This window comes from Pygocentrus nattereri, chromosome 24, assembly GCF_015220715.1.
Source record: "Pygocentrus nattereri isolate fPygNat1 chromosome 24, fPygNat1.pri, whole genome shotgun sequence".
In the NCBI taxonomy this organism is placed as follows: domain Eukaryota; kingdom Metazoa; phylum Chordata; class Actinopteri; order Characiformes; family Serrasalmidae; genus Pygocentrus; species Pygocentrus nattereri.
The window spans coordinates 31,797,402-31,822,480 of NC_051234.1; the positions used below are offsets into that span (position 1 = coordinate 31,797,402).

The 25,079-nt window shown below is 42.5% G+C and overlaps 2 protein-coding genes across 2 annotated transcripts; one reads left to right on the forward strand and one right to left on the reverse strand.

Annotated features, from left to right (window-relative positions):
* The first annotated feature begins 866 nt into the window (after positions 1 to 866).
* zfand1 (zinc finger, AN1-type domain 1) lies at positions 867 to 11,284 on the forward strand. Its single transcript, XM_017709201.2, has 8 exons — positions 867 to 953; positions 2,637 to 2,679; positions 3,083 to 3,122; positions 3,879 to 4,006; positions 5,006 to 5,097; positions 7,160 to 7,281; positions 9,379 to 9,534; positions 10,738 to 11,284. Exons 1-8 carry the CDS (start codon positions 899 to 901, stop codon positions 10,912 to 10,914), a joined length of 813 nt encoding a protein of 270 aa, XP_017564690.1. The 5' UTR covers positions 867 to 898; the 3' UTR covers positions 10,915 to 11,284.
* A 2,800-nt stretch (positions 11,285 to 14,084) lies between these two features.
* On the reverse strand, positions 14,085 to 23,247 carry LOC119262354. The gene is made up of 5 exons (XM_037533845.1): positions 22,914 to 23,247; positions 22,542 to 22,604; positions 20,996 to 21,037; positions 14,613 to 14,744; positions 14,085 to 14,497 (listed from the first exon to the last, which is right to left on the reverse strand). The coding sequence occupies exons 1-5, from the start codon at positions 23,233 to 23,235 to the stop codon at positions 14,220 to 14,222; spliced, it is 837 nt and encodes a 278-aa protein (XP_037389742.1). The 5' UTR covers positions 23,236 to 23,247; the 3' UTR covers positions 14,085 to 14,219.
* Positions 23,248 to 25,079: the final 1,832 nt, after the last annotated feature.

Sequence of the window (25,079 nt, forward strand, 5' to 3'; positions counted from 1 at the left end):
TATATATCTAAAATGTGTATGTCCATACAGCCTATAGCAGTTAAGCCCCACCCATTCATGTTAAAATTATAAATAATGCTTTTGATTTATGAGCAAAGCCAGACAAGCCAGTCAGGACAGAGGTCATTTCCAATCATCTGTCACAGCACAGAGCTCCCACTCTCTGCAATGCCTTTTGGTTTGCTCAAACGCTAGGGGGCGCTCCCGAGCGAGTCCAAAATGAATGGGTTGATATGGAGAATTTGAGAAAAGTCATAGTTTAAAAATGCTGAAACACTTTTAATGTAAAAGAATGCAATAATTTCCTGAACAGCTTAAAACCTTTTAACACCGCTGTTTATATTTAAGAGCTTTTAAACTCGAGTTATTGGAGTTTAAAACGGCGCCTCAGGTTCGTTCGTGACGTCAGTGAGCGCGAACAGCCAATGAGCAGCTCCGCTCGCCCATCAATCATCCCGCTCTAGCAGTAAAGCCCCGCCTCCTGCTGCCCAAAACCCGTTTACTGTAGAAAAACGGAAACAAACAGGTGGGATTTCCCTGTTTTTTAGTGAAACTCGTCCTCCTACTGTATAAAACTAAAGGAAAGTGCTGGTTCAGTGATTAGAAACTGTTTTAACTGTTTGTTTTCAGCCGTTGAGCTCCATTCACTCCCGTTCACTGAGGACTCGCTCGCTCGCTGTTTTTGACCCGACTCTCATCACAGCACCAGAACAGCCTGTGAAATTCTGAGAGAGGACAGAAATTTGTCATTTAAAAATAATGGACTGCTTTTGGTAAATAAAACCACACATGTCATTAGATAATATTATTTTAAAAAAATAAAAAGAAGGATACGGGCTTTATTTTGCTTCACTGAATGACTTTTATTTTGAAAGCGTTTTCTTGTGCCGAGTTGAGCATGGCGGAATTGGACATTGGGAAGCATTGCGAGACCGCGGACTGTGGGCAGAAAGGTCGGAGTCGCCCCGCGTTTATTAGTTCTGTTTAAATCCGAATTAAAACACGATTAAACCATTAAAACGCGGAATTGGCCACGCTTATATTACACTAATGCCGTATCCAGAGTCTAGTTCAGCCGCCTGTTCGCCAGCTTCAAATTTCCCGTTCCACCTTAAATAGTGCCGCAGGTATTAACACAGCTCCGGGCGTCAGAGTGTAACTGCAGCGCCATTTAAGGTGGAACGGGAAAATTCCAACGAGAAGCTGGAGAATAGGAAGCTGACTTTAGCTTCATGTGTGAGTAAAAGACGCTTCCCTTTTAAAATGAATGACACGTCTCATTAAAGGGCAATTCCACGGATATTTCAACATTTCTGTGTAATTCTGTGTGTGAGGTGTAAACAGAGAGCCAGAGAGGGTTTGGTGTGAAATGGTTCAGACGTCTTTACAGTGGTGGTGATGGGAACCAGACGTCGCCATGACTACAACACAGATATAGACACTTTATTTACTATTCAGAACCACCAGAGAACCTACACGAGTCTTCTGAGTTTATATGGAATGTAGATGATGGAAAAAAGTGGAAAACCTGGAATAATCAGTTTTGTTTGGGGACTTTTTTTGCCTTACTACGGAGCCCCACTGGTGACATCCTGTATAAATAAAATGAATGAATGGCCACGACTTATTAACGTGTGGGACTGTTCCCACGACATAGTAAGGCCTTGCATTAGGATCTCATTCCCACACGTTAATGAGGTGTAGCCACACATTATTTTTATTTAGGCAGGATGTGTCCAGCAGGGCTCCGAACCTTACAATACCTTTTTTGTTCTCTAAACTCTCATAAAACAGCGTCTCAGTCGTCAGGCAGTGAATTCAGAACCAGTTCATGTAGGAACTTTCTGTAGGAGCTTTTAGAGGGACGTCTGGTTCCCATCACCACCACTGTGAACGGTTCTGACTCGGTCAGTTTATCTAGAACAGAGCGTTTCAGACCAAACCGCTCTGAGCGACTTGATTTGAGACAAACCATTTTATTAGAGAGCTTGAAGAAGCGCTCTGTTATCTCTATTGTTCAGATTCAAACTGACCTCGATGACGTCACAGCAGGCCACTCAGTCTCACAGACACAGCCGATCACGCAGGGAATCTGCTTTAAAATCCTTAAACTTTCACCTAGAAACTCCAAACTTTAAATGGTAGAGAAACTTGTCCTTTCTGAAACTTCAAAATACCTCATTATTTTATCAATTAGCTTCAGAGTTATGAGCGTTTGTTTGGCACTAGGCACAGAAAACTGCCCCATTCACTCCCATGTAAATTTCTCAAAATCACAGTCTGCTTATTTCAGGATTTTCTCTGTGTTTAACTCGTCATAACTCGGACATTTTCTTCTCAATACACACAACGTTACACCAAAATAATCCTCAAGGGGTCTCATCTCACACCATCTATCCGGTTAAGCGATAGAGTGAACATTTCCCGAGTTATGACTGTTTGTTCAGAGGATGCAAATCAGGCTCAAACAAGGCTTCTCCACTAAGAGCTGCCTCTCTCCCTCACACACACACACACACACTTGCAGCTCTTTTCAGGCACTCTTCCAGTTCCTTCAGGAAATGGACATCTAGTTATTTTAAATATGCTGATAGACTGACTAAGTCTGATAAACCTGATCTCTTGTTTCAATGCAGACTTTCTGCCGTTTGTGTGTGACAGCTGCTCTGGAGTGTTTTGGTGAGACTTTTTAATTTTCTTTACAATCTGCAGTGTGAGGTTATTTATAGTCGTGGGCAGTCGTGGGCTGGAGGTTCGGGATCCAGCCTCGTGACCGGAAGGTCGCCGGTTCGATCCCCAGAGCCGACAGCACATGACTGAGGTGTCCTTGAGCAAGACACCTAACCCCCAACTGCTCCCTGGGCGCTGCGGATTGGGCTGCCCACCGCTCCGGGCAAGTGTGCTCACTGCCCCTTAGTGTGTGTGTATTCACTAGTGTGTATGTGGTGTTTCACTTCACGGATGGGTTAAATGCAGAGGTGGAATTTCCCAGTTGTGGGACTAATAAGGGTCACTCAATCAATGCATTTCTGTTTAAGCCTTGATATTTTTAGCCTTAACCTCTTTGTTTTTCTGCTGTCAGCCTTGAACACAGAAGCAGAGACTCACATGCTTGTCCAGAGGTGAGTTCATATTAAAGGGCCCATATATGGAAAATGATGTATAATTATTTATATTTATATAAAAGATTTTAAATTTTTGGTACATAAAGCAAATATTAAAAACGCAAAAACACACAGATGTTGTAAGTTTACCTCAAGGAAAAATGTACAAACTTAAAGATGGTTCTTGAAGGGTTCTTCAGTAAAGAAAATGGTTCTATATAGAACCATGACCACTCAAAGAACCTTTTACATGATTTACATGGTTCTATGTGTCCTTGCACCCCCTTTGTTAAGGGCAGCGTCCATTCTACTGCACTGCAGAGTTCTTCAAGGGCTCTTTAGCACAGAAATGGTTCTATATAGAACCCTTTGTATGATTAAATGGTTCTTCAGATTAACGGAGAATGTGCTGTAGATTATACTCTATAAAATCCTTTTTGAAAAGGGTTCTATATACCACCCAGAAGGGTTCTTCTGTTGTTAGGTGGTTGACATCATAACAATAGAACACTTGTTGCTATATAGAACCACCAACAGCACATTCTTGAGAACCCTTTCATAATGCAACCAGCTGTTTAATCATGCATTCTTTGAGTGTTTGTGGTTCTATATAGAACACTTTTATTAAAGAACCTTTAAAAAACCATCTTTTAAGTGTGTAGGATGTGGTTCCTATAAGCGATGATCTGTGTTCTCTACACGATGCTCACCTACAGTCACTGCTCTGCACTGTGCACTGACTCTTATTCTGATGTGATCTGTGTGTTTTCTCAGGTTCCAGTGAGAAAGGAAGTCTGTGGATCAGGGAGCAGAACGTCATACGCTTGCACTTTTGAGAACTGCAAAGGCCGAGAGCTGCTACCTGTTATCTGTCCACAGTGTCAGAAGCACTTCTGCCTCGCGTACGTACCAGTTTACTGGCCAAATAATGTGGTAAGAGGTACATCAGGCGTAACATCATGACCACCTCCTCGTTTCTACACTCACTGTCCACTTTATCAGCTCCACTGACTGTATAGCTGCACTCTGTAGTTCTACAGTTACAGACTGTAGTCCATCTGTTTCTGATACTTTGTTTTCCCCCTAGCTCCCTGTGTGTTGTGCTGGTATGAGTGGATCAGACACAGCAGTGCTGCTGGAGTTTTTAAACGCTGTGTCCACTGACTGTCCACTCTATTAGACGCTCCTACCTTGTCGGTCCACCTTGTAGATGTAAAGTCAGAGACGACAGCTCATCTGCTGCTGCACAGTTTGTGCTGGTCATCCTCTAGTCCTTCATCAGTGGTCACAGGACGCTGCCCACAGGACGCTGCTGGCTGGACATTCCTGTTTGGTGGACTATTCTCAGTCCAGCAGCGACACTGAGATGTTTAAAATCTCCAGCAGCACTGCTGTGTCTGATCCACTCAGACCAGCACAACACCACTAACACACCACCACCACGTCAGTGTTACTGCAGTGCTGAGAATGACCCACCACCCAAATAGTACCTGCTCTGTGAGGGTCCATGGGGGTCCTGACCACTGAAGAACAGGGTAACAGAGTATCAGAGAAACAGATGGACTACAGTCTGTAACTGTAGAACTACAGAGTGCAGCTATACAGTAAGTGGAGCTGATATAGTGGACAGTGAGTGTAGAAACGAGGAGGTGGTCAGAGTGTTACACCTGATTGGTGTGTATTGGTAATGAAGAAAATGAACATGTTTTAAACTGCGTGATTCTTTAGATGATTTGAAATTGAATTTACTCAGGCTTTAGGTTTTTTGTTGTCAGTGAAGTTTTTCCTCTGTTTTTGTCTTTTTGATGGTTGTGTAAATGGATTATTAGAAATGTGGTTTGTTAAAAATTGATCACAAGTTTAATAGATTTTGTCCACAACCCCATCTCTTCTCTTCTCAGTCATCGTCATCAGGATGACCATAAGTGTGAGAAGCTGGAGACGCCCAAGCCTCGAATGGTGGCAACACAAGAACTTGTGCAAAAGATAGTAGGTTAGTCGTACAGCTGATCACACTAATGTTCACTATATTTCCAAAAGTGTTCGCTCGTCTGGCTTCACACGCATGTGAACTTGAGTGACATCCCATTCTTGATCCATAGGATTCATTATGAGGTCGTGTGATAATGTGATTGGTCACTCCAGAGAACACGTCTCCACTGCTCTAGAGTCCAGTGGCGGCGCTTTACACCACTGCATTCCACGCTTTGCGTTGCGCTTGGTGATGTAAGGCTTGGATGCAGCTGCTCGGCCATGGAAACCCATTCCATGAAGCTCTCTACGCTGTTCTTGAGCTGATCTGAAGGCCACATGAAGTTTGGAGGTCTGTAGTGATGGACTCTGCAGAAAGTCGGTGACCTCTGCGCACTATGCCCCTCAGCATCCGCTGACCGCTCTGTCATTTTACGTGGCCGACCACTTCGTGGCTGAGCTGCTGTCGTTCCCAATCGCTTCCACTTTGTTATAATCCCACTGACAGTTGACTGTGGAATATTTAGTAGTGAGGAAATTTCACGACTGGACTTGCTGCACAGGTGGCGTCCGATCACGGCACCACGCTGGAATTCACTGAGCTCCTGAGAGCGACCCATTCTTTCACTAATGTCTGTGGCATCATCTACATCTATGAAAAGAGAAACTGACTAACATCAAACTCACTATAATTCATTCTGTGTACAATTTTGTTTAGATAGTGAACATTTGACCAGAGGGAATGTTACAGAAGAATTTTTTTATATTCGTTTTTAGTTCTCATGTATATTAACATCTTTATATACAGCCTTATGCAAGAGTTTGAACACCTCTAGTCAAATTGCTTCGTTGATTTTTTTTAAAATAAAAATGAAATGTGCCGGCTTATTTTCAGTTATAAAATAAACAAAATGTCATTTTAAAAAGGGGGTGCCCAAACTTTTGCATGCACATGTATTGCGGCCGTTTTAAACTCGCGGGTGGAAATGAAGGTGTCTGTGGGTTCCACACTAGAAGTATTACGTCTGTGAAAAGGCTTGGTGAAGCGCAGATGTAACAGACAGGCTTCACAGGGCGACCTTCATTCAGCTGCTGCTCTCCATAATTTACACATTGGCAATGTGAAGCGGATTATGTCTGATCATCTGACTGTAGACCTTAAAGTGGGCTCCAGACGTCTGAGACTCCACTGAAAATCTGAAAGTTTTATTTAAGCTTGAAAATTAACAAAATTTTAGGAAGAAATTTTCAAGTTTCTGCACCATTTCTTGGTGAAAGGTCAAATGTTAAGGTCTACTTTTTGAGTCTTATCTCTTCCGTTGAAGCTTGTGAGTTCACACGGTCAATAAAAGAGTACTAAAGTACTCTCAAAAGTACTAAATACCAATGAAAGAAATTTCATGTAATATTATAACTGTTAGGGCGGCACGGTGGCGCGGTGGGTAGCGCTGTCATCTCACAGTGAGGAGGGTCTGGGCTCGATTCCCCGGCCGGGTGACCAGGGTCCTCTCTGTGTGGAGTCTGCATGTTCTCCCCGTGTCTGCGTGGGTTCCTCTGGGTTCTCCAGTTTCCTCCCACAGTCCAAAGACATGCAGTCAGGCCAATTGGACATGCTAAATTACCCCTAGGTGTGAGTGACTGTCTGTGTCTGTCTGTCTGCCCTGCGATGGACTGGCGACCTGTCCAGGGTGTATCCTGCCTTCCGCCCGAAGACTGCTGGGATAGGCTCCAGCATCCCCCCCGGCGACCCTGGCGGGGAAGCGGCTTAGAAAATGGATGGATGGATTATAACTGTTATACATTTCACTGGAATTCTTATGCTGATTAAATGTTTTTAGTAAAATTTCAAACTACAAGCTTTTCTCTGTATGTCTCTGAAATCATTTGAACATCTCACCGTATAGACAAACGGTATGTCGGTGTAGAATCCATGATGTCCACTTACCCAAATGTAATTTTGACTGTAATTGTATTAAACTGGAACCCCATGTGACTGTATTTACTGCTCATATCCACTAAGGGGCGACAGAACAGCGAGTTTGTTGGACTTCCTATAATGGTAACAGACAAATTTTTCTGTTCAGATTCAAAGAAGAGCGTACTGATGAGTAAAGGCAGAAAAGGGGCGAAGAACAGTGCTACTGCTGCTAAGGTTGCTCTTATGAAGTTAAAGCTGCACGCCTCTGGAGACAAAGGACTGCCACAGGTATCAACACCTGCACAAATGCATATAAAATAGCATCCGTAAGTACAAATGCTATAAATGAAAGTATAGTTTAGGTTTAGAAACAACCGAAACACTTATTTTAAAAGAACACCACAATTGTGCACAATTTTTCCCCTTTAACTCAGATGTAGTCAGATTTAGCCAAGCATCGCTGTCTAAACAAAAGCCTGTATCTATACTATACTATACTAATAAGAGTCCTTGGGCAAGACTCCTAACACCACCTTCACCTACTACACTGTAGACTGGGGTTCAGTGCCCCGCCTGGGTAACCACCCTACACTATACCAATAAGAGTCCTTGGGCAAGACTCCTAACACCACCTTCACCTACTACACTGTAGACTGGGGTTCAGTGCCCCACCTGGGTAAACACCCTACACTATACCAATAAGAGTCCTTGGGCAAGACTCCTAACACCACCTTCACCTACTACGCTGTAGACTGGGGTTCAGTGCCCCGCCTGGGTAACCACCCTACACTATACCAATAAGAGTCCTTGGGCAAGACTCCTAATACCACCTTCGCCTACCTGTGTAAAAATGATCAAATTGTAAGACGCCAAATGCCATAAATGTAAATAAATTGGCCCAAAATAATTTGTAAAAAGTCTGGTTCCATTGACTTACGTCAGTCATTTTTTACCTTTTCCTGTAAAGTTAGTGTTTTGCAGATATGAGCTTTTGCGCCGAGTTGTTTTGGTGTTTTACACAGGAGCTGCTAGGCTAATGTAGCTAAAGTGTAATGAAGGTCTTCAAGATCATTTTAAGGGCCATTGACCTCTTTTCTATCCTCATAGCAAAAGGAAGCACATTTTGGACACCAAACGTGCCCAACTGTATTTGGTGTGTTGGGAAATTTGATTTTACTCTCACTATTGATGTTTTTGTAAAGATAATAATTTAAACCCATTTATTTAAGACTAAGTGACCCTTATTAACCCATCCATGCAGTGAAACACCACATACACACTAGTGAGCACACACACACTAGGGGCTAGTGAGCACTTGCCCGGAGCGGTGGGCAGCCCTATCCACGGTGCCCGGGGAGCAGTTGGGGGTTAGGTGTCTTGCTCAAGGACACCTCAGTCATGTGCTGTCGGCACTGGGGATTGAACTGGCGAACTCCTGGCCCCAGGGCCAGTTCCCTAACGTCTGGCCCACGACTGCCCCACAGATATGTGCACTATTTCTTGGGAAAATTTTTCAGATTTGTAGTCTCATCTCTTCCGTTGAAGCTTGTGTTCAGATGACTCGGATTAGTCTGAGTACAGTGTCAATAAAAGAGTACTAAGTACCAGAAATATTATGTAAATATTTATAACAGTGGTCCCACTTTATATTATTGCTCATAAACTGTGTAATTACACATGAATAACATATGCATCAACACTGTAACTACTGATGTGTTACAGAAGTACAGCGTATGTAATTACACAAGTGGGTCTTCTGCACAGGAACCTTCCTGTAGCGCAGTGTTAGTTAGACTTTAGTTCACAGTGCCTGTGTAGTTATTATGTAGTTACTGTGTAATAAAGGAGCGGTAATATAGACTTTGCTGTAGGTTTAATGCAACAGATTAATGTTATATAAGTTCCATGTTAATATAAGTGGCCGTCTGCTGTTCTGTCACGTTACCGACTGGTTTAAAGCTGAAACTGGTCAGTGTCTCAGCAGAAGCATCATAAATGCTGGCTAAATGTGAGGAAAGCTGGCAGATACAGTGTAAGTAATGTCTTAATGTACGTTATCACAGACTTCCTATTACTTCTGGAAAAACCTTCTAAAAACTGCTGTTCCAGTCTGATTACAGACGTAATTACATTCATGTTATTACACTTGTGTAACTACATGAGGTTTATGTCGACAGTCCATCTGTAACAGTGACTTAGTTAGTAGTTACATTGTTGTTCACATGTAACTACACAGTTAATAGAGACCCTTAATATGAAGTGGGATCAGAGGATTCTACTTTCTGAAATTCTGTTTCTGATTAAAAAATATGATTATTGAAATAAGAAATCAAAACAGAAGCATCTTCTCTATGTATTTTATATATATATATCTTATCTCTTCAGACAGAGCGGACATACTTCCAGGTGTTTCTGCCGAAAGAGGCTGCCGCCTCCAGTCAGCCCATGTTCTTCAGTTCCAAATGGAGTGTGGGTAAAGTGGTGGATTTTGCTGCATCTCAGGCCAGCCTGAAGAACAACAACAACGTTCTGACAGCCAGGGTAAGCCGACACGGCTTAATAGTGACTGACGGTGTCCAGGCCTGTGTTCTGAAGTGGTTTTACAGGGCTGAATTAAATTCTCTCCATAGGATTTTTAGTAATATGTGGTTTATGTAGTGTTTATATAGAAGTGGTTGTTATATAGAAACAGTGCTTTGACTGTTTACTGCCGTGTATGATTGTCATTTTTTATGTTTATGGGTGTCTCACTGGTATAATTTAAGCTAAGGGTGGGCAAAATATGCTGATATTACACCCTCGGAAATAAAGGTAGTAGACTGTCTCTGGATCAGTGCCCCTCCTGTCACTGTGGAGGGACCCTCAAGGCTCCATCTCAGGACCTTGAGTCAGGGAACATAACTGAACCATAATCCACTGAAATGATGTGTTCTAAGCTGTACTGACTCCACACATCCTGCCTCGCCTCGCCTCCAGGCTTTTATTCTACTGCTCTGTTTTAAAACATTCGGTTATGAAAAGGAACAAATACCAACTTTTCACCTGGAGGAACTGATTTAAGCTCCACAATCAGACCTTAGAACCACTGTAGAACCTTTGAGGGAACATTTACACAGTTTGGACCTCGATGAAGGAAAAATACCTGCACAGAACCTTCATTTCTGACAGTGTATAAGTTATTATATCAGTCACATCAATTATTTAATTTGCTTTTCTGGGTATGTCATGCATATAAATAGCCCGTAAACAATAAAAACAGTGTTAAGTGACTTCAGTAGCTGCATAGTTTTAATTTTTTTTTTTTGTTCATAGCCTTTTTTGAATATAGTGCCATTGTCGTTTTAAGTTATGAATATGCCAGTCATGTGAATTGTGTAAATTTGATGAGTTTTGGTTTTGGGAAAGGGGCGTGGTCTGCTGCCAGCTGAGAATTCTGAGAGTCACAGTTCACGGTCATTATCAGCCAACCCACAGATATAGCATTTCATTTTAATGGGCCAATCAGAGCTAAGATATCATTACATCAGAAGTGGCAATCATTGAGCTTTGGGGTCCAAGCACTGAACACACATGGGCAGCGGTTTTTATGACCAGAGGTTTGGGGTTCCACGAAAGGTTGGCCTTTTGACCAACAAACGAAATGAAACCAAAAAACAGGGAAACCTTATCATTTTCGGATGTGACTTGTATTTGCATGATTGTTGGACACACTCAAGAATCGGTTCATGTGTGGTCTGTGTGCAGAAACTGCGCCTGTGTCATCCAGAAACTGGTGAGGCCCTGAAAATGGATGCCAGTCTTCAGTCGCTGCTCTCCCTCCCGGACTCTCCTCTCTTCAACGGGGGCAACGTCATCTTGGAGTATCTGGATAACGAAAGCGCTGGAGTTGACGACGTGACTGCGTACATCCCGTCGTCTTGATCCAGTGAGATCAGCCTAATTCTTCACCTGTAAGGATGAGGATCTGGATCCGACCCGGACTGCCCGAGTGAGAGTGTCACGCTTCAGACGCCGATGGCCAGATTTACCCAGCTGAGTAGAGAATGTGCTGGTAGTCCTTCAGAGGTTATACCTGAGAAGTCCTCTGACCGAGCGTCCTCTTATTTTTGACTGGACTGCCACACTAAAATGAGCTTTCTCGATTTAAAAAATAATAAAATTGAACATTTAATTTATATCATTGACTTCCTATGAGTCTGTCTGTTGTGGATCTGAGGACATAGAATGGATTTGTATTGATTTGTTGTAGATTATACAAACAATATACAAACAATATATATAATCTCACTGTTGTCAGAACAAAACCTCCAAAATGGTCATTTTACAGGAGAAGGAAAAAAACATACATTTTTTTTTCTAAGTGACTTTGGGCCGTTTCTTTTGGTCCATCCTTCATGAAAGTCTCCACAGTGCCCAGGAGCAGTGGGGGTTAGGTGTCTTGCTCAAGGGCACCTCATTCACGTACTGTCAGCTCAGGGGATCAAACTGGCGACCTTCTGGTCACAAGGCTGGTGCCCCAACCTCCAGCCCACCACTGCCCCCCCAATTCATTCACATTCTAATAGTAATTTTCGAGTGTATGACGTGGTGCCTGTATTCCCCAAATATGTATAAGTATTTTGTAATATCGCTCAAATATTAATTAAAAAAGCTTTAATTGGCCTGAGAAGAAACAAGTGTAAGAAAAAGGTTCCACGTGATTGGAGACGGTCATGTTAGCTTTGTTGACATATTAAAGGATGTGGCGGCGCTGTGCTCTAGTTTAGTTCACAGTGAAAAATGTTGGATTAATGTAAACGTGTCAAGTTGTCCCACGCTACTGCGTTAAATAGCTTTTAAGGTGTTCAGTTGAGCGACTCGAGTAAATCACAGGAGGAAAAGAGCAAAGTTAACAGGTTTAAGTCGGATATACATCATTTCATAAAGTCACTACTGTACTTTTGAGCTGTTGCCAACTGTGTAACGGGGAGCGAGGAGGCGGAGGCACGTGCTGAGATAAGCGAGATTTATTAAGGGCACACAGTCCAGGTTCATGTAGCCAATACAGAGAGAATACGGGTCAGACATGATAAACAAAAACACTGAACCTCAACCAAGAATCAAACAACAAACAAGAGCCGAACAGAACAAGCTTTCAAACATCAAACGGTACAAACAGAACATCCAACACAAAGACCAGCAAACACAGGGCTGATGAGGGACAGGTGGAAACAATCAGAGACGGAGTCATGAAACGAGGGGGCTGGACCAAAACAAATGCAAATGGAAGATCAAAACAAAAAGCACATGGAGTGGGAGGAGCCAATCATGACACAGTGTAGGCTTGGCCGTTAACCATGGAGTATAAGACAGATGCACAACAAAGAAATGTGCTGATACACGAATCCAGGAACCAGTGGAAAAGACTGAGCAAACAAACAGCTTGAGCCCCTGAGCGACTCTGCCTGAGCGACTCTGCCTGAGTCGCCACATGGGAGTCACCAGAGCTCCATCTCTGTCGGCTGATCTGCACCTCACCTGGTGAACCGGCCCTACTGATGCTGATGCTGCTGCTGCTGCTGCATAAACTCAGAGTATCTATTTAACCATTGCTCCACCTGTTTCTCCCCGTTTTCTATCGTAATATTGTTTGCTGTCTGGTGTGGTCCAGAGCAGGATGGGTTCCCCTTTTGAGTCTTGGTTCCTCTCAAGGTTTCTTCCTCTTGCTTTTATGGAGTTGTTCCTTGCTCCTTGCCACTGTTGCCATTGGCGACGCTCACGTGGGTACATAAACTTTGACTTAAACATCACGGCTCAGTTTCACTGCCTTACATGATTTTGTTGAGTAACGTCAATGAGAGCAAAATATTAAACCCAACAACAGAGCAGTTTCATCTTTTTGAGGGCATTTATAGTACAGACGGGCCGGTTGCCTCGCACCGATTCTGTGCGTTAAATGTGATGGGCTGTGGTTTTTGAGGTACCCAGATTGGGACCCGTCAAGCTTAACCATCATCTCCCGGTTCCATGCCGGTGTAACACTAGAGACGGCGTTAATTAAAAGGTTGTACATCACAGAGACCCTGCCAGCCTTTAGTTTCGTTTCCGTGGCTCCATCCAATCTAACATGGGCTGAGATATGACTGCAAAACTCCAAGGCACCCTATATGTTGTCAGTGAATGTGCTTGCCATAAAGTAAAAAACGATAAATATAAAAGTAAAAATATAACTAATGTTAACCCTCTACTGCACGGTGGACCACTGCACCATATGGCAACAATTCATTTATCTCAGTTTCACTACAAAGCAGTGACATAAAATCTGTGTTTTCCTGTTTAATTGTGGAAAAAGGTCGTTTACTTTTAAGCAACAAATAATTTATGACTTCACATGACCAAGAATTCTTAGTATGATGTTGTTATTACCATTATTATCTTCCAAATACCGACGGAAAGTATATTAATTTGCAGTATTTGTGAATTACGTTTTTACGAAGTATGAGTTGGATTTGTTTGGTCTTGTTTTTTTTTTTTCTTCAAAAAGATGTTTTTAGAGAAAATTTAGATTTTAAGGTGTTTTTTTTTTAGATTTTATGGTGCTTATGGTATGATTGCGCATTGTTGCCATATGGCAACAATTTACTGAATATCCCACTTAATATATATATATATATATATGTGTGTGTGTGTGTGTGTGTGTGTGTGTGTATATATTTTAGAATTCAGTAATGTATATAATTAGCAGGAGCATGTGGCCTGTTACTGTTCACAATGGTTACACAAGCAAATTCATTTTTTACTAGAATTTCTTTTTTCCTTTAGTTATGCTACAAACGGCACAGGATTACAGTGGATTAGTAATACAAAATCAGCTGTCGTTTAGAAAACAAAAGAGAAATAAAGAGGGAAAGCAGGAAAATACATGCTATAAGAATAAATGCTGGGCAATGCTGGGCTGGAGGTTAGGGAACTGGCCCTGTGACTGGAAGGTCGCCGGTTCGATCCCCAGTGCCGACAGTCCATGACTTGAGCAAGACACCTAACCCCCAACTGCTCCCCAGGCGCTGCGGATAGGGCTGCCCACCGCTCTGGGCAAGTGCCCCCTAGTGTGTGTGTGTGTGTGTGTGTGTGTGTGTGTGTGTGTGTGTGTGTGTGTGTATTCACTAGTGTGCATGTGGTGTTTGGGTATGGGTTAAATGCGGTGGTGGAATTTCCCCGTTTGTGGGATTAAAAAAGTAGCACTTAACTTAAAAGGAGAACAGCATTTGACCGCTGAAGGTGCTGTGATGAAACGAGTCATCAAATATCCACGCATTAGCATTGAGTTTAATACAGATGACGTCTCCGACTTCCAGTGAGAGTGAAACTCCATTAGAGGAACTCACGGTGCCCTGGGGTTGAACAGAATGTGTTCCAGCTATGAGGTGCCCATTCTTATGTAGAACCACAGTTGCAGGTCTTCCACCTCCTCCATAGAGGGAGAATCTGAAGTGATAGACTCCTCTCACAGGTGCAGTGAAAAACCCTGTATAGATGTAGAAATAGTATAATACACATACATCATAGAATAATGTAGGTGTTTTATTATTAAATATAAAAAAGGAACATTTCAGTATCTATAACCTGTATGAACAGTCTACCTGTGGCTGGGTTGTAAGCGTGGCCGATGTTGGTGAAGATGTGTTTGTAGACCAGAGTAACGTCGGTGCTGTATGGTCCGGTATGACCAGATTCACCTCCTGAGAGCGACGCTGAAAACGCCACTTTTCTCTCTTCAGTGAACAAAAGATTTGACATGTTTGGTTAAATCAAGTAAGAACTGACAATTTCCACAGACCTCCCAAATTCTCCTTCTCACCTCTACAAATAAATAAAGTCTAAGTGATACTTTTTGATCCCACAACCAGGGAAATTCCACCTCCGCACCATCCGTGAAGTGAAACACCACATACACACTAGTGAACACACACTAGGGGCAGTGAGCACACTTGCCCGGAGCGGTGGGCAGCCCTATCCATGGCACCCGGGGAGCAGTTGGGGGTTAGGTGTCTTGCTCAAGGACACCTCAGTCATGGACTGTCGGCTCTGGGGATCAAACCAGCAACCTTACGGTTACAGGGCCAGTTCCCTAACCTCCCACGACTGCCCCCTAACGTGAATAAATGAGGGATCAACAAGTTTATTTCAGTGCAGTTAAAAACGTAGTTCATGTTGTTATTTTCCCCCCAACATGAAAATTCAGCAACAGTTATGGTGCGTTAAACGTACAGAAGTGTGTTCTCGTTTTTATGATTTACTTACGCAACAAATGCTTGACTTGGTGGATTATGACTTTGTTGTTGGAGGGGACTTTAATGCTGTATGGGACTCTAAATTGGATAGCTCAAATGAATCAAGATCTAGAGATCAGTGTCTTGCCACAGCAGCACTGCAGACTTAATAATAATAATAATAATAATAATAATAAATTAAATTTAAAAGCGCCTTTCTTGACACTCAAGGACACTGTACAAAATGTAGGGTTATAAAAAAAAAACAAAAAAAACACATCAAGAGAGAGTAGGCCAATTTGAACAGGTGAGTTTTAAGACTTGATTTGAAAAGAGGAAAAGAGTCAATGTTACGGATGTCAGGTGGGAGGGAGTTCCAGAGTTTGGGAGCAGAGCGGCTGAAAGCTCTGCACCCCATGGTACTCAGACGAGCAGAAGGTACAGAGAGATGAATGGAAGAGGAGGATCTGAGCGAGCGGGTAGAAGTTGTGATTTGGAGAAGATTTGACAGATAAGGGGGGGCAAGATTATGTATGGCCTTAAATGTGTGGAGGAGAATTGTATTCGATCCTATCTTTAACAGGGAGCCAGTGGAGCTGTTGAAGGACAGGTGTAATGTGATGGAATGAAGGAGTTTTAGTGATAATACGGGCAGCTGCATTCTGAACCAGCTGAAGCTTATGGAGGGATTTATGAGGACGGCCAAAGAAAAAGAGAATTGCAGTAGTCAATGCGGGATGTAACAAGACTATGAACTAGAATAGATGCAGTAAGGGGGGTGAGGGAAGGGCGTAGACAATTGATGTTACGCAGATGGAAATACGCAGACCGGGTCACGTTACTAATGTGAGAGCAGAAAGATAAACAGTTATCTAAGATGACACCCAAGCTCTTAACCTGAGGTGAGGGGGAGACTAATGTACTGTCGATTTGGATAGAGAAAATATCCACTTTTGATAATGTGGATTTGGAACCACAAAGCAAAATTTCTGTTTTATCACTGTTAAGTTTTAGGAAATTAGAGGTGAACCAGGATTTTATTTCAGATAAACAGTTGGAAAGGGAAGAGGGCGGGAACAAAGTACTTAGTTTACTAGATAGATAGTGCTGGGTGTCATCTGCATAGCAGTGGAAATGGATGTTGAAAGAGCGAAAAATATTGCCAAGGGGCAGAAGGTAAATGATGAAAAGTAGGGGCCCCAGGACAGAGCCCTGGGGTACACCAGAGGAAACGGGGGAAGACTGAGACCTGAAAGATTTGAGTTGAATGAACTGAGTGCGGCCTGAGAGATAGGAATGAAACCAGTCGAGTGCGATATGATTAATGCCAATGGAAGATAGTCTGTTAAGGAGGATAGTATGAGAAATAGTGTCGAAGGCTGCGCTCAGATCTAGAAGAATGAGAATGGACAATAAACCAGAATCAGCTGCCATGAGAAGGTCATTAGTGATCTTAAGAAGAGCAGTTTCTGTGCTATGTAGGGGGCGAAAACCAGACTGGAATTGTTCATAGAGACAATTTTCGGATAGGTAGGAATGAATTTGAGTAGCAATAACTTTTTCAAGTATTTTGGAAATGAAAGGGAGGTTAGAAATCGGGCGAAGGTTATTAAAGTTGTTGGGGTCTGAGCCAGGTTTTTTCAGAATAGGAGTGATAGCAGCCGTTTTGAAGGGCGTAGGAACAATTCCACTAGTGAGTGAGGTATGAATAATGGCAGTTATGAGGGGGAGCAGAGAGGAAAGACCATATTTAACTAAGACTGTAGGGAAAGGATCAAGCTGACATGTAGAAGGTTTTGATTTGCTAATGAGATCAGAAATGACAGATGCATCTGGAAGCTGAAAACAGGAGAGAGACTGACTATGTGAAAGGGGTAGAGAGAAGGAGAGAGGCTGTGGATCAGGACAGATGTTCTGGTGGATTTTATACATTTTCTCACTAAAAAAACGACATTAAAGCATTACAAGTATCAGTTGAGTAAAAGTGGGAAGGTAGGAAGGATTTGGGTTGGAAGAGTTTGTTGACTAGATAGAACAGTGTTTTGGTGTTCCCTTCACTAGAGTTAATTAGACCAGAGTAATAGGAGGATTTAGTTTGAACAATGACATCCTTATACTGCAATATGTGTGTTTTGTGCATTTCTTTGTGGATGGTAAGACCAGATTTTTTATAGAGTCGCTCGAGCTGACGAGCTTGGGCCAATAGCTTGGGTCTGGTGGACATTTGGCGATCAATTAATCCTACGGTACAAGATTTCTCTTTTTATTCTACTCGGCATCAATCTTTTTCTAGAATTGATTACCTCTTCACCTCTCCGAGTCTTTTCCATAATGTTAACCAGACTACATTAGTGCCGATAGCATTATCTGATCATAAGGGAGTCCTTTGCTCAGCTTCTGTCAGCTACAGGGCTAAACGTGCAGTCAGATGGAGGTTTAATTCTTCCTTACTGAAAAATCAGGATTTCATATCACAGTTCACTGCAGAGTTTGAGGAATTTATTGCGTTCAATGACGGGTCTGTGGAAGATCATCGGATTTTATGGAATGCTATAAAAGGGTTCATTAGGAGCTTCACTATACGATTCTCTTCTAATCTTTGTAAAGTCAGATCTATGAAGTTGCAAAATCTTGAAGGTGAATTTCAGAGACTGGACGTAGAACTACAACGTAAATTCTCAGAACAGGTGGCTTTAAGTCGTGATTTGATTAAGAAAGAAAGAAATAATCTTCTTAAGCAGCGCTCTGAACTTCAAATACACAGGACCAGACAGCGGTACTATTTTCAGGGTGCCAGGCCCAGCCACCTCCTAGCCATGAAAATCAGATCAAGTGAACAATTTGCTGATATTCCAGTTATTAGAACACTAAATGGTAGTATTACCTCAGACCCTCAAAAAAATTAATGATACCTTTAAACATTTCTACTCCAACCTTTATAAAACCTTGGAATTGGAATTGGAAAATCCTATCTCTATAGAGGAATTGCGAGCTGCAACATTTGACATGCAGAGGGGCAAATCACCGGGGCTAGATGGGATCCCACCTGAATTTTATGTCACTTTTTGGGAACATATTAGTCCCTTTTTTTTTAAGGATGATCGAATATTCTATGGAAAAGGGGGGTTTTGCTAGGGATGTCAATACAGCCTTAATTTCCTTGCTCTTGAAAAAGGACAAAGACCCTGCTGACTGCGCAAGTTATCGTCCCCTTAGCCTACTAAATTCGGACTTGAAAATGTATGCTAAATTAATTGCTCGTTGTCTCCAACCACATATTGCATCTCTTGTCAATCCTGATCAAACGGGTTTCGTTAAATCTAGGCTTGCATCTGACAATGTGAGACGTCTCCTTCATATAGTCGATGAAGCAACTGACATCCAAACACCTGTGGCCGTTTTATCTTTAGACGCTATGAAAGCCTTTGATAGGCTAGAGTGGTCTTTCTTATGGTCAACACTCAAATTTTGGGGTTTGGAGACGGGTTTATTCATATGATTAAGGTTTTATATGCTAACTCCTCTGCCTCAGTATTAACAGGACGTATTTTTTTCTTCTCTTTTCCCTGTATCAAGATCGTCACGACAGGGCTGTCCACTTAGTCCCTTGCTTTTTGCCCTTTCCCTTGAACCCCTAGCACAAACAATTCGCCAGTCATCTGAGTTGATCACCTGTCTCTTCACAATACTCAACATCATGTAGCCTTGTATGCTGACGATGTCTTAGTTTTCATGGGAGATCCGTCGCGGTCTATTCCTCATCTTCTGTCTATCTGTGATGAATATGGCTCTATCTCTGGTTTCAAAATTAACTGGTCCAAGTCTGCTTTGCTACCTCTAAATGAATTGGCTACCACTACACCTTTTGTGGCCAATATCCCAGTGGTTCAGAACTTTAAGTATTTAGGTGTGGAAATTTTCCCCTCCATTAATCACACTGTCAAGTATAATTACTCTTCTATACTCAGCAAAGTGTGTGATGATTTGGAAAGATGGACGAGTCTTCCTCTCTCATTGCAGGCCCGGGTATCGATTGTAAAAATGAATGTTCTTCCCAGAATTAATTTTATCAGTTCAATGATTCCCCTTCCTCCCCCCTCTGATTACTGGAAAAATTTTAATTCTATCATATCTGATTTTATTTGGAGAAAGAAGCAGCCTCGTCTTAAATTGTCCACCTTACAAAGGCGGAGGGAGGAGGGTGGGTTAGCGGTTCCTAATTTTAAGTTATACCATTGTTCTTTTGTACTGAGGCCAGTACGCACCTGGCTGGACTCAAAAATTAGTGTTTCCTGGCGCTCGATTGAGCAAAATGCTGTACATCCTTGGAAACTGGAGGATATTCTCTCTGCGAACGTTAGTAATAAACAATGTCAGCTACGGTTTGGGCCAATTATCTCATATCTCATTCAGATATGGCGGGACATGGAAAAGCTAGCTAAAATACCTTGTAAGTGGCATGAAGATTCTCCAATTTTTAATAACGGAGGCCTGTTAATTGGAGCAAGGCCTATTACCGCATCTCTTTGGGCCGATAGGGGTATTTCTCATCTGGGAAACATTTTTGATGATAACGGCTTACGATCGTTTAAGGATATTCAGTCTAGTTTCAACTTACCCACGTGTTCCTTTTTTTTTTATCTACAGCTGAGGTCTGTCCTTAGAGCAAATGGTATATCATTGCAGCATCGGTTATCTACCCACCCCATTTACAACATATTTGGTAATTCAGATAAGACTAGGGGAATGGTATCTAGGCTTTATCGGTTCCTATTGGAAACATCCTATCTACCTCTCACCTCATACACGCTCTGGAAACGGGACTGCTCTGATTTAGATGATAACTTTGATTGGGCGGTGGTCTGGTCTAATATTCTAGAAGCTTCCCGGAACCCTGATCACCAGTTAATTCACTGGAACTACATACACAGAACCTACCTCACTCCTCGCAAACTTTCCTTTATGAATATTCTTAATAACCCTACGTGCACACTGTGTTCTACAAAGGCTTGCGGTACTTTTCTTCACATGTATTGGGAATGCCCTCCTGTAACATCATTTTGGGACAAGGTTGCTTCTAGGCTTTCAAATCTTGTTTCGCTGGAGATACCCGCCATCATACCTACTCTACTGTTTAATGACTTTTTGGAACTCTCTTTATCCAAAAGTGAAAAACGTGTTATTCTGGCTGGACTCACTGCGGCAAAGAAAATGATCGCAGTTCGTTGGAAACCTACTCATTCTCTCTCGATTACAGCCTGGATTTTTTCTTTCTTGGACATAATGTACATGGAACTCTCCACTGCTTAATTGGTTGCTAATGAAGCTAATATTAATATTTGGTACGATGCAATTGAAACCCTGAAAAATATGTAATATGCTGTAAAAATTCCTCCCTGCCCCCCCCCCCCCCCTTTTTTTTTTCCCCCTATTTTATTTTATTTTATTTTATTTTATATTATGGTCTTGTTATGTCCTTTGTTTTATCTGTGCTTGTGTGATTTGTGTTATGTGTTTTTGCAGTACTGGTTACTGCTTTTGTTAAAAATAATAAAGAATTGATCGCAAAAAAAAAGAAGAAGTGTGTTCTCGGTAGAGGATGCGACCGTTGTAAAAAGTGCTCTATCGATAAAGATATTATTAAAGATGAATTATTATCATTTCACTTCCAGAATCAACAAAACCAGGGGGGCCTAAACTTTTTGCCAGGGCTGCCAAAACGCTGCACATGACCATATAAGTCACAGAATTACCTTGATTCTCCTTTTTCAGCTTCTCCACTTGGCTGTCGAAGTCTTTCCATAACAAAAGCACACAGTACATCAGTTAGTCATTCATGTCACGATGAAAGCAGATTTATTTCCATAAAACATCCCAAATCAACACTAAACGAATAAACACATTAACGGACATCGCTGGTCAATACTGAACATTTCTGAGAATCATCAGGCAATCATAAGACAGGAAAACATGAAACATAAGAGAATATTCCCGGTTGTCTGCGGTTCAATAGTTTGAGTTTGTGCTGCAGCACCATCATCAGGAGGGTCGGTGGTGTGCAGGTGAGGTTTGCACAGCACTAACCAGAGGTGGACAAAGAACGCAAATCATGTACTGGAATTAAAGTAAAGATACCTAAGGTAAAATATTCCTTCAGTAAAAGTAGAAGTTCCTCCCTTTAGACCTCCACTGGAGTAAAAGTACTAAAGTATTTCACTTCAAATGTACTTAAGTATAAAGTAAAAGTACTAAAAGAGTAATTCTGGCTCTGATGTCCTGTTATCATTTTTATAACCAGACTGGCTTCATGAACTCATTTCAGGTGAAAGTCCTCCAGCGTCTCTCTTGGTAAACCAGTCTTTTAATAGAATGTCATTAATTAGTGACGCTGACGTCTATTAAAATGATCAGAAGCACAAAACACTGAAGGTAAACAGTTTCCATCAGGGAGAACCGAGTGGCTCTGAAATCACTTTTTACACACAAGCAAAGTTTCAGTTTCAGATTGATTTACAACTTAGTTCCAAGTTTAAGTTGAATAAAAACTGGCTTTAAACTCAGGATCACAGATGAGCTCCTTTACTATGTTGATCTGTAGGCGTCTGTTCATAAACATAAACCAGCCCAAACTCATTTACTATAAAATGAAATGGTGTTTGTAGAAATTCAGAAAAAAGCCGCGTCAGTCTCGACTGCATATGTGGACATATTTCTATATTGAGCTCTATTTACACAAAGTTAGGTTAGTTCATCATTTATGTTGAACAGACTCTCCCAAAGTTTTACGCTGCTGCGCTGACGTTGAACCGCGTGCTGCACTGGGTCGGTATGACCAACAGGTCAAAACCAGCTCTAAACAAAGTGACCGCTGGGCCCTGATTGGTGCTCTGGCTTTGCGCTTCTTTCGTTTTGACATGTTACGTTTTTATACACACAGAAACCAAAAGGAACGACAGATTTCTCAAAATGTAGGAGGAAAAAGTCGGATATTAGACTCTGAAATGTAGTGGAGTGAAAGGAGAAAGTCGCCCAGAACGGAGAAACTTCAGTACAGATACACCAAAAATACTAAAGTACAGAAACTAATTACATTTACTCAGTTACTCAGTTACTGTCCACCTCTGGCACTAACCCTTTAAAATCACAGGCGTATTACATACTGAGGCTTATAAATCAATAACCGCAGGGACTTACTGGCTGAGCTATTCCTAGACTTCCTACACTTTGGGCTCAGCAATGGGCCCTGGCCATTCAAGGGGTTAAATATTATCACCGACTAAATCAATCGTAGATATTTACCGTTATTTTTGGTTTTCAGTTCCTCCAGTTCAGCTTTCATGGCACTCTGATTCTCTGCTTGAGCTAAAGACAAACACAGATCAAAACATGTAAACATCATAGTTTGGTTCCATGTCTTAGACCAGCTGTGGGGAACTGAGGGCCAGAGTCCAGCACAGTTTGCTGATGTTTCTGCTGTGACCCAATCAGGTTTGTTTAAGCAATCAAATCATCAAACTGTGCTGAAATCGGCCCTTTAAGACCAAAGCTCTCCACCCCTGTCTTAGACTAAGGATGTAGTCAGGCTGTCTGCATGTCAGCATAGTAAGTACTGTTTCAACTAATCTTGCTTAACATTGATTTTATCAGTGTTTGGATTATAATTTAACCCACCTTCAGTCCTCTTCCTCAGCTCCTCCATTTGACTCTCACTGGCTCTCAGTCTGCTCTCCATGCTGCTCACTGCAGTCGTTGTGTGTCTCTGCTCCACCTTCAGCTCTGCCAGCACAGCACTCATCTCTCTCAGTACAGAGTGGATGTCCGGCTGGCAGCTTTGTTGGGTGGAGGTGGTGGCTGGAGTTTCAATTCTGGGATCCTCAGCCTGAATCTGGTTCTCTCTGCCTTCATAATGACTCAGAGTGATGTCGTTCACACTGACCGACTGTCCCTCCAACAAACTGCAGCACAGCAGCACCAGCAGAGAAACAGCTCTCATCCTTAACAGGCTTCCTTTGTCTTACTGGGATTAAGACATAGACTCACATATATATAGTGTACAGTGGTTAGTTATTAACTGTAATAATGTTAATGTTGTGTGTTTTGATCTTGACTCTGGAACATGTCTATCTTCAATAGCTGATATGTTTTATGTCATCTTGGCCTTGAAAACATCAGATAACAAAGTAAATGTGATTTTGTCAGGGTGCAAGTACATGTTCCTGTGGAGGTGCTGTAAAATCATAATTGATAAGAATCTATTTTAGAGGAACCCTATTTCACATTCAGTGTCTGTGTCTTTTCAAAACAGAGAGCATCAAGTCAAGTCAAAGTTTATTTATACAGTGCTTTTTATAAGAGCCATGGTCACAAAGCAGCTTTACAGAAAACTTTGGGCCCAAGCCCCCATAACCAAACCAATGGTGACAGTGGCAAGAAAAACTCCCTAAGAGCAAGAGGAAGAAACCTTCAGAGGAACAAAGACTCAAAGGTAGAATCGTTCAGAGGAACCAAGGCTCGAAGGTAGAATCGTTCAGAGGAACCAAGGCTCGAAGGTAGAATCGCTCAGAGGAACCAAGGCTCAAAGGTAGAATCCTTTGGTGGACACCGGATAGCAAACAATAACACAAGCAATATAAACAAGATAAGACCATTTGTGTTGCACACTTATGTTGATTGCTTGTTGTTTTTGATGTGAGTGTAAATGCATTGGACTCTCTGGAGCTACATTTACTGCACTTAGGAGATACTTATATCCAGAGTGACTTACACAGACAGGCGAAGGTGGTGTTAGGAGTCCTGCCCAAGGACACTTATTGATATAGTATAAGGTGTTTGCCCAGGTGAGGGATGAAGCCCCAGTTTATAGGGCAGAGATGTTACCCACTACACTATAACAACAACTCTATATAGTTCTAGATAGCTTCTGCTTTGAGTTACAAGCCTGGACCCTGGTAGCATTGATTGGTCAGGAAGTGTTGGAGTCAGCTAAGGGGCAGGGGTTGAGAAGTGAGACTGAAATCCAAGCTTCCAAGAGGATCAGATCAGAAGTGGCCTGCAGGATGTTTTTAATCCCTCCATTAATGTTTAACTGATATTTTAGTCCCTTCCTGGATTGGGGCCTTGTCGTGGCGGAAGGGCTTGTGTGGTCTAGGGATCTTCAGAGCTAAGTCGTCGGGAGCAATATGCTCCTGGTAGAGTCTCCCAGGGCGAACAGGTCTGGAGTGAAGACCCAGACTAACACGATCCAAAGTTTATTCTCCATGAATATGGTACATAAAAAATCGTGTACCCTGCCCGGGAAAGGGTCACCGGGACCTACCCCTGGAGCCAGGCCTGGGGGTAGAGTTCCACGGCAAGCGCCTGGTGGCCGGGCAGAGCCCGAAGAGGCAACGTGGGGAGGCCATGTGGGCCCACCACCCGCAAGGTCCAGCACGGGGGAGCGGTGCAGTGCCATATTGGCAGTGGGAGATGGCGGGGAGGCCCTAGTTGGCCTAGGCCCCTGCAGCAGAAACTAGCTCTTGGTACATGGAACGTAACCTCACTGGGGGGAAGGAGCCGGAACTTGTGCAGGAGGTTGAGAGGTACCAACTAGATATAGTTGGGCTCACCTCCACCCACAGTGTCAGCTCTGGAACCAAACTCCTGGATAGGGGTTGGTCTCTCTCCTACTCAGGGGTTGCACAGGGTGAGAGGCGCCGGGCGGGTGTGGGGATACTCACAAGTCCCCGGCTGGTGACCAGGCAGTTGGAGTTTGTCCCGGTGGACGAGAGGGTCACCTCAATGCGAATTAAAATTGCAGAGAGGAAAACTTTGACTGTTGTCTGTGCGTATGCACCAAAC